Below are 20839 nucleotides of genomic sequence, written 5' to 3'. Positions count from 1 at the left end.
GTTTTCCTGCCAGATGTAGGACCATTTTCGCCAAGCGTCAGATAGTGCCCGAGGTGCCGATGAAACATCGCGGAATCACTTAACGCTTGAAACATGCCTTCTAGACATCCGCTCTCGACTGAAAGTAGTCGTTCACATGGGCAGATTTTGCACAATGGCGTTACGCCTGGCTGTACTTGACTTGACGTAATGCTACAGTGCTGTTTCTTGGCAAAATGCCTCACACCAAAAATCTTTACCCCCAACCAAGTTTGAGGAACAGACGCGTAAGCAGTCCAAGGCCGCTTGCAGTCATCATGCGGCTCTGACACCTCAGACCTGTCTCACCGTACTGGAACGAACATCAATTACTGAACATAAACGATAGGTCACCCAAACGAGCAAGCGATGTTACTTCAATAAATTGAAATATTTTACCTATAAACAACCACCGTGCATTTCCCGCTGCACGTATCACCAACTGGCACCACGTCAGAGCGGTCACCATTATCGCTCCGGAAAGTAATGTTGGTAGTGGCTGCCGGAATTTTTTTTCTGGTACGAGAGATCCTGCCGTCAATTTGCGTCGTGATGCACGAGGTACTGCTGCGTGAATTGCAAAAATGCCACGCAAGGAATGGTCGTTTCCCACGTGTCTGCGTCACCACATTATTCTATGAGACAATTTTAATCTCGCCATATCACCACAGGGAGAATCCTGAACGGATTTGCAAAATCTTAATGTCTGAACCTTGTAGACAGGACCACATTTATCAACGGTATGTTGTACCACAAGTTTAATGCTTGACAGGCGCAGCTGCCGTAGAAAGGATAATTTGAAAGTAAGTGCATGCCTATCGCCGAAAAGACAAGGAAGTTGTTGCGGCAACTGAAACCGATAGAACATCGAAGTTGACTACACGCCGGAATTCGGTACATTGGCCTCGAGAAGTTAATCTACATGCACATTTAGTGAGTAATCTTCAATGAGACCGTTTTGTGGCAAGAACCAAGCGATTGCCTCACTAAATGCCCTCTTTGGTGAGGCAGCTTTCGAAGTTTGCTCAGAGGACGAGCTTACTGAGGTCGTATAGCTAGGTGATCTATATTGACATTGATTCATCGTAAGAAAGCTATAACAACGGAATACACCTGTAGAAAACGTTGTCCTTCCAGTAATCTTCGTTGTTACTGCCTGAATGGCGGCTTTCACCTCCTTGTCAACTGAGGGGCCTTTCCAGGAAGAGCTTACCTTTTGAGACAAAGGATGCGTTTCTGAAGTACACAACCGCAAATAAATTTTCGTTTATTTTCAACTTGTGTGTCTCAGGTATGGGCGGTTCATATAGATTTATGTTGTGTGGCTACATTTACGATGTTGAAAATCAAACCACACGCCCTCCGAACAGCTGTAACTGCTAAGATGCATTTGGCGCCGCGCACGCGCGTATTCTTCGAGGGCCATAGAGGTTATCTTCGCTAAATATTTGTTTTTCGGTTGCAGCAAATCTTTATCGGAAGCATTTAAAAGCGGTTAAAAATTAGTAAAGTAACACAAAGCTTTGCCCCATCCAGTACACATATGGGCATTGTGTAAGGACATGTGTGTACATGGAGTAGTATAAGACTCCAATTACAGGTCAAAGGCTACTGCTTTTTTTCTCTCGGTTCATCCGCGTACTCGCGGCTTAATGGAAACTGCACCGCGCATGCTTGCGAAGCGACGTGAAGCACGCACCCTTTCGGCAACACAGCAGCAGGCACAATCAGCAACGAAGGCCGGGATGGTTCGCCTCAAAAGCTTCAGTTTAGAAACAAGAATACCACATTGCAGGGCTTCACCCTTAACTGTCTTTCGATGTGCATGAATGCCTACTAGGGCTGTGCTTCGAGTTATACTACCGCTTGCGGACATGAGATGCGTTTGTCCGGTTTCTGTGTTTATCCCTGTCCTGCGCTACGAATGAAGAACACGTGCCAAGCCGTGGTTACTGAAGCCAGGTTGCTAATAAATTATGGGGTTTTACGTGCCAAAACCACTTTCTGATTATGAGGAACGCCGTAGTGGAGGGCTCCGGAAATTTCGACCACCTGGGGTTCTTTAGCGTGCACCTAAATCTAAGTACACGGGTGTTTTCGCATTTCGCCCCCATCGAAATGCGAAAGGGTGACTGAGAGGACTGCTATTTGCGGGTTGAAACGAGGGCACTCACAAAGAAGGTGCGCGATTGTTTCATTGCGCCCGTAGAATTCACAAATAGGGCAGTTGGCCATTCCGATAAGAATGAGTGTGCATTTGAAGATGCGACTCGAAGCCACAGATGGACTAGAAGGGTGCAGTTAGGTCGTGGAAGGTTGGGCGGAATAGGGAGCTGTAAATTAGGGTGCAGGATATGAAGGCGTGTACTTCTAAACTCTGATGAATTTCACTGAGGTAATGTTAGGTCACGCGCTAGTGTGTAAAGCTTTTTTTTTGGCAGCGTCGGCTCCCGAAAGAGTAATGGCAATGCAGTTGCCGCTGTCATGGGTAAATCGGGCAGCATCGTCTGCTCGATCATTGCCGTGTATGCCACAGTGACTAGGCTATCACTGATATATTATATCCTGTCCGTCGTCAACTACGCGGTAGTGTACTTCTCTGATCTCTGCGACGAGCTGCTTATGTGATCCATGGCGCAGTGCTGAGAGTACAGTGTGCAGGGCTGCCTTGGAATCGCAGAAGGTTGACCATGTATGAGGTTGTTCCTCCTGAATAAATTGAAGAGCCGCAGGCATGGCCACCGGTTCAGCAGCTTTCGTTGATGATACATGTGACGTATTTAGTTGTATTTTGACGGACCTCGTTTGTATTACCACGGCGGCAGCTGAACTTGCAGGTGTGACTGAGCCATCGATGTAAACGTGTACGCGGCCACTGTGCACCTCATGTAAAAGTCCTAATGTGGCCTGCTTTAGAGCAAACGACGGCATGTTAGCTTTCTTCGTGATTCCTAGGATGGTGAGTCGTATTTCAGGTTTCTGCATGCACCATGATGGTGAGGATGGCCTTCCTGCAGGCGTGTAGTTCGATGGCAACGAGGTACGAGTGGCAACAATTATACGACTGAAAGTTGTGTTTGGACTTTCTGCAGGTAAAGCGGCGAGATGGTGAGAATGTAGTCGGTAGTCAGGCAACAGGCCGAATATGCGCCCTGAGAGCGTCGGTTGCCAAGTACGTTGATATTGGGTGATCTCGCGCTATGAAGATCGTTACCTCTGTAGATGCACACCTCGGAAGACCGATACACGCCCTCATGGCTTGAGCGTGTAGTACCTTCAATAGCAACCATCGCATAAGGCCTGTTTCTCACAAATGCCAAGGACGTCTTCACAGTTCATCACACAAAGGGAAGCGCAATGACAGAATTGTTTCAGAAATGCAAGGCTTGAACAAAGTGAGACTTCAGACAGTGTACAGTGCATAGCTGAGGCCAAAGAAAAAGGTGGGTTGTTGCTAGTTGTCTCCAACATCCAATCACTTAGTGCTCACTCTACAGACATTGAACACGACGCATTTCTCAACTAAGCAGATGTATTGGCTATTTCCGAAACGTAGCTTGATGAACCGGTTCCAATCTGAGAGTTTCAGCATGCAGCACGATGTAGACTATGCAGAACTGACATGAGAAGACAGCACCAAATGTTACCGAAATTCTGAGAATTTACTACTAATGCGCAAGCATTTTTGGACATCGGAAAGTCGATGGCTAGGTAGACACGCATAAGTTACGAAGACCAAGTAAACAAAGCGAACTGAGATTGCAGCCAAAGAACGGTTACGCATTACTGGATAATTCTGGGAATGTCTGCAGCAGTCCTTAAGTTCCATAATGCATGAAAGTTCGTGCAACAGAATTTTTTTCAGACTGGTGATTCAGATAGCACGGCATTCTATATTTTTTAGAACATCAGCGCTTCCTGTAGCGAGTGTAAAAAAAATAGATGTTTACGACAGTGAGGCGTTGGCTTGAAATAATTCCAAATGGGCCACACTGTACCAAACCTGGCATCTGCTCTCCACTCGCATGTTATGAAATGCCTGAACAAAGATTCGGTGCATCTACGTGTCAGGCGTCCAGTAGCAGCGATAAAACACCAATCACAAGCCACGTAGGCTTTTCTGCTGCAGCCTGGCGTGAAGCAACTTCCAATATTTCGAGAAAAAAAAACGAAGAAAAGATGCTTAGTCTTGAGGCCATCGTTAGTAACTCGGTGGTCTGAATGCACTCAAGCTGTCGATAGTGACCACTTGTTCACGTGTTAACGATGTCAAACGCACCCGCAGGCCCCGCAAGGAGGGTGGAACAAGAGCTCGTTAACACCAACATCGAGAATGCACGACCGCTCAACCCTCGACCGCAGCGCCCCCTCGCAGACCGGGGACAGACTGCGTCCGCTTTGAGAGATGGAGTTCTTGAAATGAAATTGTTTACGTTATATATACTCCCGAATTGTTTCGCGTGCACCAATTTGCCCCTGGAAGACGTAGCACTTCACCTAAAGAAGAAAAAGTAGAGATTACAGTCAATTTAGCATACGGCAAAGAGGATGAAAGCGAAAGCCTGCGCGCTCGCAAGAGATTCATTAGATTACCTGAACACTGTCTTTCGAATGCGCTGTTACTTTCTAATATTACTTGCTTTCTCTTAAGTCGTTTTTAGCTTTTGCTCTTCTTCGGACGCCTAGGCATCGCCACTGTTTCTGCGTGGTTAAAGGCACGCTAGAACGGCTGTGGCAAGTATATGAATAGCATTAGGAGGCATACGCTGGTTAGCTGAATGATTTGTAAGCGCTTTAATCGACGAAGATAGCCGCATGGGTTTTTATATATTCTTTTAGCACAGAATGAGAGGGACACGGAAAGGCAAATTAGGCAAACAGACGGAGCTAACTGTCAACCACAGATGCGTTTTCAGTTGACGCAGACGTACTGATACTCCTCAACACGTCATAAGACACGTGCATGTACGTTGCTCGCCAGGCATGAACAAAAGCGGAAAACCAAACGTACACACTTTTGTGGCCACACTCCTTACCTAGAAGGGTGTCCCTTCAACGCGGAAAAAGGTGGTCGAATTCTTTTTTATTGATAAAAAAATATTGGCGCATGCGCTTGAATTTCGGTGCCATAATGCCAGACGGTCAAATTTTCGACCCATGAGAAATATGAGGCTTGCCCTTAGGAAAGACATTTCATGTCAACGGTTTTTCACTGGGAGAGGGGGTGAAACCAATATGATCATTTGGTGGGAAGGTAGCGCGAGGGATTAGAATGCCTTTTCTACCGTTAAAATATGAGTATTTTGTCGCCGAGGTAGTGGCGCCACTCTCCACTCTATCGCTTCTTTCTTTCACATGAACTCTGTGGCTGCCTTCCTTTCCAAGGAGCCAAACGTTTAATTTGTTCTCTTTCCTCATCGGCACTGACTGCGCATGCGCTACGATTCCACGTGATTCTGTCAAAAACAGACGCCAGTGCTGCAGAGGTGCCCGAAACAGCCATGGCTGAAGAAAGAAACAACGAAAACACGCCTCCTGCGTTTACCTTCGGCGAAGAAGCAACGCCGAGCACAAGCCATGAATTCTTCGAGGACGCTTCGTGCACGTCCGACCATTGCAATACGTGAGTCTTGCGGCTTGTAAAAATTCTCGATGAATATTGTTCCCCGTAGGTATGACCCGGAACACAGGTGTTGGTAGCTATAGATTTGTTCTTACTTCAAAGCAGGCCTTTGACAGACAACTTCAGTCTGCGTACAACGTGGGCGACATTCTTAGCTTTTCTTTTGCGCGTCGATGCACGATGACGCGAAAATATTTTCACGGAAAGCACAGCTGCGGCTGCTTATCGTTAAGGTCCAAAGTAATGTCACTGCGGGTAGCAAATGCTTCTATCGAAGAACATGTTTGTCGCTCGTGTTTGGTCACCGCGTCGCACACCCCAGTGGCTATGGCATTGCCCTGCCGAGTTCGAGGTCACCCCTGATGTTCCTGAAGCAACGGCCTATCATCGCTGATGGTGAAATGCAAAACCACACACGGGTCTACGAGCCTGTTATAGAAAACGCGGTGATGAAGCATCAGTTGGTTCATGTCAGGCTTTTCGAATGCTGCTCGCCGCGACCTTTCTAAGGCGTATTTTCGTAATGGTACCCTTTCAGCTAAATAAACGTCCTTCACGTGGACCCGGGGAGCTAGCGAAAGCTAAGCAAATCAGGTACGGCAGATGTACCTTTATATTCTGCGATTCGCGTACGTCCGATGTACCTTTAGAAACAGCCATCGCCACACGGCCCGTCAGTGCCCACTGCTTCACCTGATTTACCGTGCCCGCAGCTAGCGTCGGAGCCCAAACAAACTCGGGCATGAACACGGCCAGCGTGCGACCTCATTCCGCAATGCCAGCACTTTTTTGCTGCCATGGTAAGTAAGTCGCAAATTAGAATGATTTCCGGTATACAACTGCAGATGCCCGTCCCTTCATTTACGTTTCTTTTCTGAGGCCTATGTCTGCAATTGCGCCTTGTTCATGCGCCTGTAACTCAAATAAATTTTTCGGAAAGTCAGCTGCACGTGTCATACCTGAGTGAGGGAGGGAGGGAATAAACTTTTATTGGGTCCAGGAAAACGCGAATAAACGTACACCCGGCTAATCCCACGACAGGACTGACAAATCTAGTCTGCCGGCCGCATCGTGGGCGCGCTGGACAGCCAAGATGTGGTCCTCAAAGGCAGTGTTCGCAGGAGCGCGTCATACGTGTTATACATGAAGCAAGCTCGCAACAACACATTTTCGTACATATTCTTAACTTGAACTGATGAGTCCTTCTCTTCTCAAGTGTTCAAAATGAGTCTTCCCTAAGAGGCAACTGTCCGTTCACTATTATTCTGTGGAAGCCATGTTGCTCGAGATTTTAATTATTTTTACGATATATTCCTCATGGCACGAATCCATGATTCGTCGTTCATTTAAATTCCCGTGAAAATCCTAATACCGCCAGGGCGATTGCTAATCCAATCCGGCGTGGAAGGAGCATCTCTTTTTATTACACCTGTGCTTTGAAACAAAGCGTGCAAGAAGTTCACGCAGCCTCTTCTTTTGAGTCTCACCCTATTTTATAGAACAATTGGATGAAAAGATTTCCGGTGCGCCTGTTCGGAAATTATCATTGCGATTCTCCTGCACGAGTCGACGCCACGACAGTTAGAAAACTGAACACATATACTCAACTAAAAAGCACTAATCAGAAACGCCGTAAGTGAACAAAAGCTCAAGTTCTACACTAAAGTAAACAAAACTTGACTTGCATGTATGTACAAGTCAATTGTGCTTTTATGTGCACAATTGACTTGTGCACAGGTCACAAGTGTACACAAGTGCACAAGTGTACAAGTCAATTGTGCTTTTTCAATTGTGCATGTATGTACAAATTGTGCTTTTACAAAAGTTTCATCAGATATTTCCCGCGTTACCTGGAAGCAATGAGTGTGATACTAATACATATGCCCAATTCTAGGACTTCTGACGACTTCTTCGAAGACTTGTGGAACGCGTTCAAGAGCCTCAGCTATTCCGAGGACGTTACGGGTACGTACGGCATGGCCTTCGACCATCCATGCCGCTTGCGAAGACGCTTAACATCCCACAACGGAAAGAACATTTGCATAGGCCACGACAGCGGTGCATATACTGCAGAAGAGGACAGACTTTACGAGCGTCAGCGTGTCGGTGTCCGTATCAACAGCCCCAAGGCGAATTAACACGATAGCTGATATGAAAGTTGGTGCGTGAAAACCATATAGCGTGATAGCCATAGTTGGACAACACAACTGACAAGGACATAGTCTGCAAATTTGTAGCTCTGCCCCCCACAAAAAAATGGATATCACAGCTCCGTAATACGGCATGTGCTAGAGCACCTCAGGCGGGCAATATTGATTCATGAATTACCATCTTAGAAAAATTTTAAGTGTTAACGAGAATTTTCAAGAAGTCCTACCTACAATATAGTATATTTCAGAGCGCCCCATAATATATCGTTTGGACTACCTTAGATATATTATGTTTTCAAAACTGTGTTATCCTTTTTATTGCTCCATTAGATTTGAAAGTTTGGTATTGTTCATGTTTCAGAAATTCGTCCATAGTGAAAAAATTTTATAAAAACATTCACAGCCAACACAAAACTTCGTTTGCTCCAGTCCCTCCATTTGAACTTTCTTCTAAGTGCAACAGACCTCAGCACACTTAGAGCAATTCTTACCGCACATTTCTCATGTATTTAGACAGAACACCCCGAGCTCAACTTTAGATTTCTGGTCTACTAAGCAGCTTTCCTATAGCGAGAACGCGACCTTTATTGTTAAGGAAAGTTCACTTTGTGGGAAACCTAGCTTACGGAATTATGCACATTTTTCATCGGCACCTTAGTAAAGCCTGAAATATGCTGATTGCTGGAAATGTAGAGCCAAGATATCACTCCGATTACAGGCACAACAAAATTTGCAGGACGCTTTAGCTTCGAGTTTAAGAGTGCAACGCGATACCATTCAAAGATACCTGCCTGCTTCTGGCGCTTCCCGGTAACTGCAGCTTGTGTAAAAGTATTGTTTACCGGGAAACGCTGGCGGCAAACGCTATGCACGAAGCGAGCTTTCTGGTAGAAACGCCGCTTATTACGTGGGCCGCGGATTCTCGGTGGCGAGCGCCATCTGGATGCTTTTGCACAGAAATGGGCACGCTGCTCTATGAGTGGTAGAAACACTGGAAAATGGGTTTGTGTTTGAGTTCCCGCATAAAGGATGTTTTCTCGCATATTCAAATCGCAATCTGATGCTATCATGTCTTTAGTTATGTTAAGTCGTACTTCACTATATTTCTGACGCATTTTACTTGAACTCATTTATTTCAGTAACGCATTCGCGCTACACGGAAGGCCTGCGCGGTTCGGTATGCATGATTCGGGATGATTTTTTTGCTCACAACACGGTCAACGGCTGCCCCTAATGCCGACACCGGATTATGTGCGACACGATGCGCATAGAGCTATCGCGTTAAAAATGCATAATCTCGTCTTCAGCATGGAGCAATGTTGTGTTTTCTTCTGGTGTACTAACTACAGCACATAATTTGGGGGAAATTCTGCACTGCATAAATTCCGTCACACATGTCTATTTTTTCGTGTATTGAAGGCATATTTCCAAAAAGAGCGCCGCATACTGAAACACTGAAGTCAGGTTACCCTATCACTAAACCTCAACTAAATCTGTTTTTTTTTCTCAGCGCGAAATTTTCCCGCTCGTTGAATGACCCTTGAACAGGGACGAGCTAACACCTGTTATTCTCTCAGGCCATACACATGTCGCTGAAAGCGGAATCACCAGTTCCTCACCTATGGTGTCCAGCAGCATAATCAATAACGCACAGCCCAGTACAAGCAGCGCTGGCATGGAGGAAACATCGGCCATTCCGGATTACATCGCTAGGTGAGTTCCATATTCGGAAACATTTCCTTGCACAAAGCAAATCGCAGACGGTACGTAATGCTCCCCGGGATGCAACTATGCCTCCACTGTCGAACTTTTGCTATGGAGGTGAGCTCTCATATGTCAAACGGGCACAATATCAACCGTTATTCTAAGCACGCGGTATGATGGAGGTGCTGCTAACATGCTTGTCGTGCTCCGCACTCTTGCATCTTTGGCAAATGCGCACGTACTAAGCCATATTCCTTTACAAAGGTGGTAAAGAGAAAAGCGTCCGTCTAAAGACAAAATTTAATTATGGAGTTTTACGTGCCAAAACCAGTCCCTTATTATAAGGCGTGCCGTAGTTGCATACAGCGGAAATTTCTACCTCCTGGGTTTTTTTAACGGGCACCTAAATCTCAGTACACAGGTGTTTTCGCATTTCGCCCGCATCTAAATGGGGCCGCCGGGGCCGGGATTCGACCCCGTGACCTTGTGGTAAGCAGCCTAACACTACAGCCACTGAGCAACCAAGACGGGGGCCTAAAGCAATCGAGCAATGCAGTGACGGGCCATATTGCTTAAGTGACGTTCATTTCAGAGTGCAGCGATAATTCTTAGACTTTTGATGATTCGACTGTATGCCACATGCTCAAGTATTGTAGCGCTTTGTTTTGACTTTCGCATACCAAGGTAACCTATGAGCCTGGAGGCATGATGACTGTATGACTCTAACGCAATAATAATGGAATAAGAATGAATGATGTTACGAGGTCGCCGGATAAAATCCCGGCCATGATGGCAGCATTTCGATGGGGGCGAAATGAAAAAGCAGCCGTGCACTTATATTTAGGTGCATGTTAAAGAGCCCAAGGTGGTCAAAATTTCCGGAGTCCCCCACTACGGCGTAGCTCATTAGATCGTGGTTTTGGCCCCTAACACCTGAAAGCATAATTTTATATTTGAGCGATGATATTGATATAATGATATAATGATACAATTTTGTGTGGTGTATTTGCGTCCTTTCACTTAAGTACATATTACGACATATATACCACATAAACCAGTAGAGTTTATGAGCAAAAGGAGAACAAGGTGAAAGAAGGAGTTTAGGTTTATATATGTTGTTCTACCTTGGACAAGTAATCAGCTCTTTGCCGCATTAAAGTCGACATTGATCGTGAGAAGAATTCTGCCGAAATTTTGATTTACATATTTCTTCAGGTAAGATTTTGGTATTCTTTATGAAAATGATATTTGCTTAATGTCATCGATTTATTTTATGTGGTTCATTTACCTCCTTTTACTTAACTACATATTGCGACATAGATACCACATAAACCAGTAGAGTTTATGAGCAAAAGGAGAACAAGGTGAAAGCAGGAGCCTACATTTCGACAAGAGGACTTGTCTACTCCCGCCTTCCCCGTGTTTTGCAGCAGAGTAAAGAAAGACTTACAAGGTACCATCACGTGAGTTGAATCGCTGCACATATTTGGCTGAGTCGCGTCAACAAAAGTAGCAGAATAAATGCGAATACACAAACCTTATTCCGAAACGGCGCCAGAAGCTCACAGACAAAAGAAACAACGGGACGGCGCGCTGCTTCTCAAGGGCACATTTTCAATTATGTTACCACATAACTTCGCCCTACACCTCCTATTGTTCATATACAAAAGTATCACATATAGAAGTTAGAAGTAATAGCTAGAAATGTTCATTATTTTAACGAGGAAACGCAAGTATGTTCCACCAAAGCAAAATAAAGAAATGTAGAGGTTATCTATGTTTCAGTGACGGAGATTGCAATAAGTGTTGAAATGCAAATTTGAAGAATGAGACTAAAGAAGCAGAAACATACCTTGTCGGCTTATTTCATCTACGGTGTGTTTAAACATGAACGTATTTAACTTATTAACGCATGCGGTGTGTGATGCAATAGATTATGCGCACGTCGGTTGTTTCGTGTGCTGCGCGGCAGCGGTAAATTGTGCGCATGTGTCTCAGTGTTAACCAACTTGCTACAAAGATATCAGAGACATTGATGTACGGTAGCTTAAACATTAGTTCGGTGGAGGAAAAGCCACAGTTTTAAGACGATCGCTTGTTGCATGGCCTGTTGCCTAAGGGCGACCAATGTATATTAAAAAGGAAGCAAACTGCTGGGCAAGCTGACCTTTTTCCCGCTTGGAGTAGTTTTCCAATGTATTGTTTTTAAGGTTTCTTTTACCAATGAAATTTAAATTACAGGGCTCCGAATCGTTTAAAAAAAAAGCAAATTTTCGCGACCTTACACTACCATGATCATGAAGTCGAAAGGCGCAATATGCTGCGGTACCCTTTACCATTTGTGAACATTTGCAGTAGTACGTCGCACTTCAGCTATGCTCATGCTATGCAGTCTACCCGTCATCGGACATGTTTAATGCGGAAAGCCTTAGATCTGTTTCAAGGTCGGCTTGTGATTGCACAGAAAATCGCAGTGCTTGTGCGACTGCTCGTTTTTTCGTCGTCATCTTCTTTCACATCGCTGCCACATCGACGCTGCTAATCATGCCAAAGAAGACACAGTTAATTATTGCAGAGTTAATTAGGGCACTCGAACTCACCACTTTAGATAGGAGTCGAACCCACGACATTTTGTGTTAATTAGCGTGAGTGTGACTAAGGCACCGTTAATGAAGGTAGCTTAAATTAGGGTTCTCGAACACACGACATTTAGTTGGAAAACGAAGCAATAAGAAGCAACAATGAATTCGAATGAAAATGTCGAGTGATATAATCTCTCTTGAGCGCGCAGGCTTTCACCTCCACCATCTATGACATATGCTACAGTAATTACTTACCCTTAAAAATTACCCTTAAGGGTAATTCCTCTATGAGGTGCGAAGTGGGCAGCAGCGTATTTTCTTTAACGACAACAGTACTCCACGTGCTAGGCGTGAAACGTAATATGCCACTTTGGAGCACCCACACAAAACTGTCCCCAATGTGAGGGGACTGACTGAGCTACGGGTACGCACGGCGCATAAGCGTTAATTACCGAATTATTGCGCCAAGAGCCAAGCAGTTGTAGTTCTGTGTTGCTAGGGGTTAGCGAAGACAGCTCTGCAACTTGCGGGCAACAGAACAAACCGAGCGCAATGCACTCATGGGGTGATAAGAACTACCTGTTTCATTTCAACTGAGCCACAGAGTGCCACAGCAGTCAGCAGAGCTGTATCGTCTGGCAATCGTAAGCTAGTTGGGCGTAACTTAGCTTGTATTCTTCCTGCAATTCCGCGATTGCTTACACGAGCAACAAGCTCTTACCAGCAACATGTGCACTATAGTTTTAGAGGACCATGAATAAAAAGTTCCGATATCATCCAATAATTCTACATTTTTGTTTTTGTTGATGTAAGTGAGGGATAGTTTGGGTAGAGCATTCGGCGGAAAGATAGCAAGGTTTATCGGGGCGCCCCCGCTAGCGTTCATGAATTAGCACAGTCGCGTCAAGCTCATGGTGGACTCAAACGTCTCGTTTTTTCCCAGCCGAGGGCTATCATTTTAATCCGAATCCCGAGGTGACGCAATTTTTATTATTTTCCGTTCTTTCTTGGCACCGAGTGCGCATGCGCGGTGATTCAGCATAGCGCATACGTGAATACACGCCAGTTACACGGCATAGAAACATCAGGCATGGATTATGAAAGAAGCTACGAATACACGCCTTTGAGTTTAGTACGACGGACAACGTAACTGCAAGTACTACTTCGGACGGTACCCCATGCACTTCATCTACTTTGGGCACCTTCACAATGTCAGTTTTACCACTTAATTTTTCATTCAATGCAGTTACCCTTGGACGCGACCCATATAATAGCTTGTATACCTGTACATTAGTTCTCGCCTAAAACGGGTCCTTTTGACAGTCAACTTGAACTTTTCAACTGGAGGTTTTCTTAGATCTAGACGCGTCGATGCACAGGCGGTGCGAATATATTGCCATCTTGAGCACAGAGTCAGCTGTTTAGCGGTCAGGTACCCGACACAGTAGTAGGCGGAAGTGCAAGCTGGGGAAAGTTTCGAACGCGATTGTTTATTGCATTGCATATTTTTGTAAATTCGGGCAGGTCATCAGAACGGCGACATTACGTGCGGTGCGTTTTGCTTGATAACCAATAGCTTTTTCATCGAGGTTTGCATGATCTGTGTTTAGTGCAGTTAACAAGCATCACAATTATGGCAAACATCTAGAAACACTGTTATCATTCATTTCTCAAGTAAGATATTGAATAAATGAAAGTATTTGCAAGACAAACTCACGCAGTGCGATAAAGTCTGCGTAAATTGTGTTAAAATTTACTTACCAGAATTACGTAATTACGTGAGCAATGTCCAACTATTGTAGCACTTGATATCATTTTTTATTGACAGATTTGCTTAGAAAACATTGAATATGCCAAACACGGAAATAAATGCCCTTCCATGTAGCATTTAGAGCCCATATTCCTCTTCGAAGTCTACACACTGTCACGTGTGCCGTTCCCGATAGTCATGAAACATAAAAAATATAACTGCTATCTGTTAGTAGCAAGAAAGAAATTACTTGAGGCAACGCGCAGAAAGGTGCGTAGGAGAACAGAAGTTAGCAAAGACACAACGCTTCACTTCTGTTGTCCGACGTGCCTTTCTGCGTTAAGCCTGAAGTTGTGCAGTACCAACTAGCCCACCTGTCTGTGTTCATGAAGAAATAAGTTACTGCACTGTGTGTGTATCACCTAATGAGCACATGTGGGCTATAATTGTGACGTCAGTGAATTGCGTATGTAGACTGCTGTCCTTCTCAGAAGCTGCATCTGCTCTTGCGCTGCAACCACCCTGTTGGTGAGACTTTTCACTCTTGCTTACGCAATAAAGGAGACATACCTCGCTACCATAAATCAACGTTGTCTGAACCATTAGCGCACTGAAATTGCCTTGCGCTGCTGAGTATAATGTATTTTCAGCTGGCAAACCTACAGCAAGTACAAATAGCACACTGAAGCGTCTACGATGTAGAACAAGCTCGAAATTCATAGACATCTTAACTTTCCTCGATTTGTTCTCATAGTTATTCACGTTTGCAGTGGCGGGAATTTCAGTACAGCAACCATTTTCATAAAGCAATGGAAGTTTGTATACCTCCTGCGCTTCCACAAGCACTTACACGAGCAACAATTTCTTCCCAGCAAGGTGTGCACTTTACTTTGAGAGGAGCATGGAAGAAAAGTAGCGATATCTTCCGATAAATGTACTTTTTTTCGTAGTAAGTATGAGCTTCAGTTTAGTTAGATGATTTGGTGGGTAGATAGCACGGGCACCTCTGCTGGCGTTAAAAAATTTATTCATTAGTGTCAAGCTAGTGGCAGATTCAATCGTCTAGTTTTTTCCAGATATGTGGTATCATTTTATACGAAACCGCGAAGTGACAAAAGTTTTATTAGTTTCCGTTTTTTCCGGCATTGAGTGCGCAAACGCGGTGCAACAACAACGCGCCGTCGACAACACACGCCAGTTAAAGGACATCCAAACGTCAGGTATGGCTCAAGAAAGCAGCAACGAATACACGCCTCTAGACTTAAGCATGAAAGGCAAAGCAACAAGTACAAGTCATGACGGTACCCAGGACGCTTCATCTGCGTTGGGCGCCTACAACACGTGAGCTTTACCGCTTGTCAATTTTTTTCATTGAATATTGTTATCCTTAGACATGACTCATATACTAGGCTTATAATAGGCTTACATCTGTACATTTGGTCCCAACTAAAACGGCTCTTTTTTACAGCCAGCTTGAGCTTTGAAATGGCAGGATTTCTCAGATCAAGACACGTCGATGCTAGAGTGGTGCGAAAATATTGCTATGTTCAGCGCACAGTTTAGTGTTCAGGATAAGATTTTTCAGAACATGAAGCAAACGTATACTTAGAGAAGAAAATATTTTTCATTGATATGTAATTCTAGCACTGCACACACGCGATGGAGTGCTACAGCTCGAAGTCCGGGGCAGAATTCTGAATTGCACTGCCGTATTTCGATGAAAGTGCTCTGTAAAAAGGCTCTTGATTAGGCCTTTAGGTGCTCGTTACAGAAGTTCCGATGGCCAAAATTTATGCGCAGTTCCCCTAAATTGTGTATGCGTTTTATGATGTTATTCCTTTTCCACGGAAAACCTCGGAATTAGTTTTACCGCAGTGTACAATTGGTGAGCCGAACCATACGTATTTTTATACACTGTAATTTGTCAATTAACAAAAAAATGTGACCAAGTGGGTACTGCCCACTTAAAGCTTTACATTATTAAAAATTAAGCCCCGTGCATGAAAAGCCACAACTTGGCTTAAGACAATTGTTCTTCAGTTTGAATGTGTTGCTTAAGGAAAACAAGTGCGCAAGCGGACACACTTTCCCGGCTTGGGGTTGTGCGGGCGACGAAGGTATTTATTCTCCTTTCTTTTTTTCGGCAGCTTCAATCTAAATTTCTTGGTTCTGAACCATCTTTTTTTTTTCAGATATCAAACTGGGGTGAGGTAATACCACAGCTATAAAGAAGTGGGAAGTAATGGTATACTACGGTAACCTTTATCATTTGTGAACGAATGTAGTTGCACGTCGCATTTCAGCTATTTTCGTGCTACGCACCGCATCCGTCTTGGGACATTTTTCATGCCTTCTCACTATTATCTTTATCATTCGAAGAATTCTAATATACGCTCCAGCGAGTGACATAGGAGGAAACTTAACACACCTTAAAACAAACATTTAAGAACTGCATTCTAGTCAAAGCGCCGTTTCGTCTATGGTGGATGAGTGCTCTGCACCATGTATTTCCCCGACTTTTCCGTTCGACCTATGCATGCCAGCATAGTCAGTACTTGATGAAAACAAACCATTGCGAGTGGCGCATTTACAAAACAAGGCTTTGCTTTAACAGAACATTGCTTTATTAAACATAACTTCACCTTCTCTTTTCTCACATATAGTAACTGTCTAACCAATACTTTAATAATTGCAGTATTTGCAACGAGGCCTTGCGTTACCAGAGGAACACACAGCACATGCCGACGACTGACGAGATTTGCAACGTCGACGGTACGTAGGCGATTGTCAATCGCTTTTTGCACAAACATGGCAAATAGCCCCTACGGTTACCATGGTAGCGGTACATTTATAGTGTATAAAAATGCCATTAACCAGTGCCGCCAAGATGGTTCTCGCATGAACAATTTGATAACTGTCCTTACTAAAAAAAATTGTGCTTATCCTAATATATGCAAATTCATATATCACCTACGCAGAAGATTTTGAATGGATTCGTTGTTGCATCGGTGAGCTGGTAAACCACAAACTGATGAGGCAGAAGCCGACACTGTACATTCCCTGCAGTGAATAATTCGCTCATAAATGGAATCATCACATGACCATTGGTCTAGAATATTATTTGCCAAGCAGAAACTAAGTGGGCTTGACCAGCTAACATCGTGATATTATTTTCCTTAAACAGATCATACTTATTGACTAGTGCTTCGATGCGAATGCCGCGTGTGACATGTAATTAGTGTGGCGCTTTAGTTGTCTTTACGGAAAGTTCGTAGCGGTAATGTCACGTTTTAGGCAGGGTGTGAGAATTACTCACCAATAGCATGTCCCGAGAAGCAGACGTAACCCGCTGCTGCCGAATGCAGAAGTTACAGCGTACAATTTGGGGAACCGCAGAACATTTTGTATGGGACCCCATGGTTCTTTCTTACCAAGCAAGCCAAGCCACAGCCGCAGCATAAACAGCCCTAAATGGTTGCATGAAAATGCAACGCAAGGAGAAACAAAATTCTTGGGTACTTGTTTGCGCTCTGTTGCCGTACATTCTTACCACATATCCCAACTAAGTGTACCTGAAACGTAAACGTTATTCGTATTGAATTAGTAACATTGACAGTACCCAACCATTTCCAGTTAGTGTGCCAGTACCTTAAAATTCTAAGCCTTTGTTGACTAGAAAATCTACGTCGGGAGAAACACGGGCCTTCCAAACTGAACATCCTTTTTGGTAACGGGATTAGATTTCCTTGGATACGTCAAGAATTATTCGTTCTCGCACTATCTGTGCAACCTCTTTCGCATGCCTGACGAACGTTGCGGCTTTAGCGGCGCCACTAGCGAAGTTGAGAATGCAAGACAATAAAAACTAAGTTCCTTAATTTACGTCTATGCTATGACACGGTAGTGCATTCAAATTCAAAGACGAAACGCAAGCTTTCAGTTCTCTGGTTTGTAATCCGCATTGAGTGTTTACTGTAACGTACGAAGGCATAGACACTAAGGCATGTGGGTGCAGTAATGCCATAAACATTATTAGCCAACTCTGCCCCCCCCCTTCATAGTGCAAATAAAGCTGCGTCCAAAATACGGCGTGTACCTGCAGCTTTAATGCTATTTGCTGTAGCATCGATGGTCCTCCTGAGGGGGGTTCTACCGTAATTTCCGCGTTTTAGATCTCTCGTGTTCTCCATTTAGTTTCACGCAATTTCTGCGCCGTTATCGGGAAGATGTGTACCTAGCTACAATACATGAAGCGCTATTCCTACAGTCCACACTTTTACCGCGCTTTGAGACTTTTCTTCGCATAGCTTAGTGATATTACCCCGTGAATTGCCACTTCCGCATTTCCTTTCTAACCTAATCTGCTGCCTGCAATACGACTACCATATGCGCATTGAGCAATCTTTTTGAAAGTAGTCCTGTTGTCTATCGATGGCCTACACAGGAACATTGGTGAGGACAGCCGTTATAGTTCTCGTTGTGAGCTGGTAAACCTGTAGTGCTTACAGCCAGTGCTGATGAACTTCACCTACATGAGTCACCAAATGGGCTTCGGATAATCAGTGTCTGAAAGGCGAGTAGGTATTTCGATGACGCACGTGTTTCATAGAAGGTCACAAATTTAGGGCATACATCAAACGTAAGTTCTAAATCCCTCGGTAGAAATGCGTCCCCTCAATTTATCATTGTCGTCGTCCGCATCGGGCTGCCTGCTGCTCGTAAAAGATGAATAATAAGCAAGAAATTCGTGAATTATCTAATGTGCTTATTACTTCATAACACAGCAAATCTAATGGGTCAATGGTTTCACGCACGAGAGACCGACATGGCGTTTTACACTTCGAGCGCTGTCGTCTTCTGCAAGAGGTTTGAGGTAAAACACGATAAGCTTAAGAAGAATCCAACATCGCACAATATTGACCATGCTCGGCTTCCCCATCGCCACGAAGTTCTTGCATGCATTCAAGGCAAAGCTTCAGAAAGACAAGGCACCGCGTACGGAAGCACAACAGTGAAGTTCCTGTACCACTAAAAGCTTCCTGCCTTGCACCATAAGCATGAAATATCCATTTCCCTCGAATCGGCCTTGCGCTACAGCGAATGAGCACCTTTACTATACTTTTATGACATACAGGTGTCACTGACAATGGAAGCCAGCACCTGGGGTCCGTCAGCGGCATCGATGATGCAAGGCCCAGCACAAGTCGCGCTGGTATAGAGGAAGCATCAGTCAGTTCAGAAGACGGTGCCACGTAAGTTCACGTTAGGTTCGCTTGTTACGCAACTAAGGGACGACAGGGATGGCTACCCACGTAACAATATGCTCCTAGGCGGTAATTCCTGCTTGGGAGGGCTAGCTCCGATGGCTGAAACAGGTACTGCATCAGCAGTTTTGAGTGTTCGGCCGGTGCAGCCAGCCTTGACTAGCTTCATGGTTCCAACAGCGCGACCGAACACCACACGGCACTGTGCACACCCCATGCGGCAACCACGATGCTACACAAGCTCGCCCGATTTTCCATCCTGTTAACACCACACAATTAGCAGTGCACTTACAGGTTTGTAGCTTGCATACTCACTCCCCATTGTGGAATTTGGAAAGATTGTGAAGTAGACCCGCTTGTGAAGACGATTGTGAAGGAGAGACGAGGTATGTCTGTTTTTCTGTAAACTTCGTGTAAGACTTACGCTGGCACTGACACACTTGCGCGAGGGGTAAATATTGCGATGACTTAAATGCGAAATATCAGCTGCTGTTTGGACAATATGGCGTCGGCGCAAACAAAAACCTTAAGCTCAGGATTTCCTATTTAAGTATATTGGAAAAGAGAAATGAATGTGCTTGGCAACACACTATACGAGTATCGAAGGTTGTGGGATTTCAAGAAATGTGATAATGTCGTAACTAAAGCAGTTGCACTTCAGATTCGTCATATACTTCAGAAAGCGTTACGAAACTCAAGTAACAAAATTGCATCTTTATAACTCCGCAACGAAAATACCCACGATTCAATGAACTGCACCAAATCACACATTTAGAGCCCTCAAAATTCATCTATCACAAAGCGCTTTGAAATTTTCTTTTTTGTGGGTAGATCATTCGCCAGTTCTCGGACACATTCTATCGATTTCAAGGAAATCGCAAATGAATATAAAGAAAGTTGTCCACTTAGGCTGCTCCAAGAGATGCAGCCAATAGAGCTGCAATATATATATTTTTCCTGTAGTTACCTTTGTAATTTCTATGCTTTTATTCTTTTTAAAATTTGTCTATTTCATAATATTTACCACTTGCAAGCCTAAGTAAAATTTATGAATAATGTTCCGGCATCTAACTGGCTCTATCAAACGAAATTCGAATGTTTAATAGTTCAAATTTCTTCAATAAATAATCCGGTCTTGAAGCAGGCGAAGCTATCATAATTAGAAACGACGTAAAGGGTAACACCATACGACTCGAACCAAACCATACCATTGTGTGAGTCATGGGAACAACCGCAACAAGAATAAATACAATTGTGCAAGTAAAAAGCACGTTACTGCAAGAATGGCGACCAATGTTCATCTACTGCTTAGCTTAGACATTTCAAACGCGCTGTCTCTGCTTTACTGCCCGTTGTATTTTTCTTCACTAAACGGTAGCAAAGCTGTCGCACCAGCATTGCCTTAACTCAACGCTTGCAGCGTTCATTGCCTTATTGAGAAAAAAATGCCTGCTTCTCGGCAGCATATTTCATCCATTGTACATGAAAACACTGACGTATTTGATGTTTCTGTGCTTGCTACGTATGGGGGGAAATGATTATGTGTGTGTCGTTCTCATGATGCCTACGGCAGCAACGGTGTGCAGTTCGAATGCGACTCAAATATAAAATGACTTCGTACAAACACTGCAGGAAAACTTGAACCCGGCAGCTTTTCTTCGTATTCGATGTGTAGGATTGAGTTAAGGCGTATGACGTACGACGGGGAGTCATTCCACCTACACATGTCAGAAGTGACGCGAATAGCT

General features: G+C 44.3%; 2 protein-coding genes across 3 annotated transcripts in view; one reads left to right on the top strand and one right to left on the bottom strand.

Moving 5' to 3' along the window:
* Positions 1-20839, bottom strand: part of LOC135919805 (zinc finger protein 625-like) — a 134690-nt gene that overhangs the window by 44918 nt on the left and 68933 nt on the right. The window lies entirely within an intron of this gene.
* The window catches only part of LOC139049783 (gastrula zinc finger protein xFG20-1-like), a 73159-nt gene continuing 57624 nt past the window's right edge, over positions 5305-20839 (top strand). The window contains exons 1-5 of the mRNA XM_070525587.1: positions 5305-5641; positions 7536-7606; positions 9369-9504; positions 16523-16599; positions 18962-19079. Of these exons, the coding sequence (XP_070381688.1) occupies positions 5520-5641; positions 7536-7606; positions 9369-9504; positions 16523-16599; positions 18962-19079 (524 nt within the window). The 5' untranslated portion in view covers positions 5305-5519. The remainder of the gene's footprint in view (positions 5642-7535; positions 7607-9368; positions 9505-16522; positions 16600-18961; positions 19080-20839) is intronic.

This window comes from Dermacentor albipictus, chromosome 9 (assembly GCF_038994185.2).
Source record: "Dermacentor albipictus isolate Rhodes 1998 colony chromosome 9, USDA_Dalb.pri_finalv2, whole genome shotgun sequence".
Lineage (NCBI taxonomy): Eukaryota > Metazoa > Arthropoda > Arachnida > Ixodida > Ixodidae > Dermacentor > Dermacentor albipictus.
The sequence above is the reverse complement of the archived record's forward strand: the minus strand, read 5'-3'. Positions and strand labels throughout refer to the sequence as shown.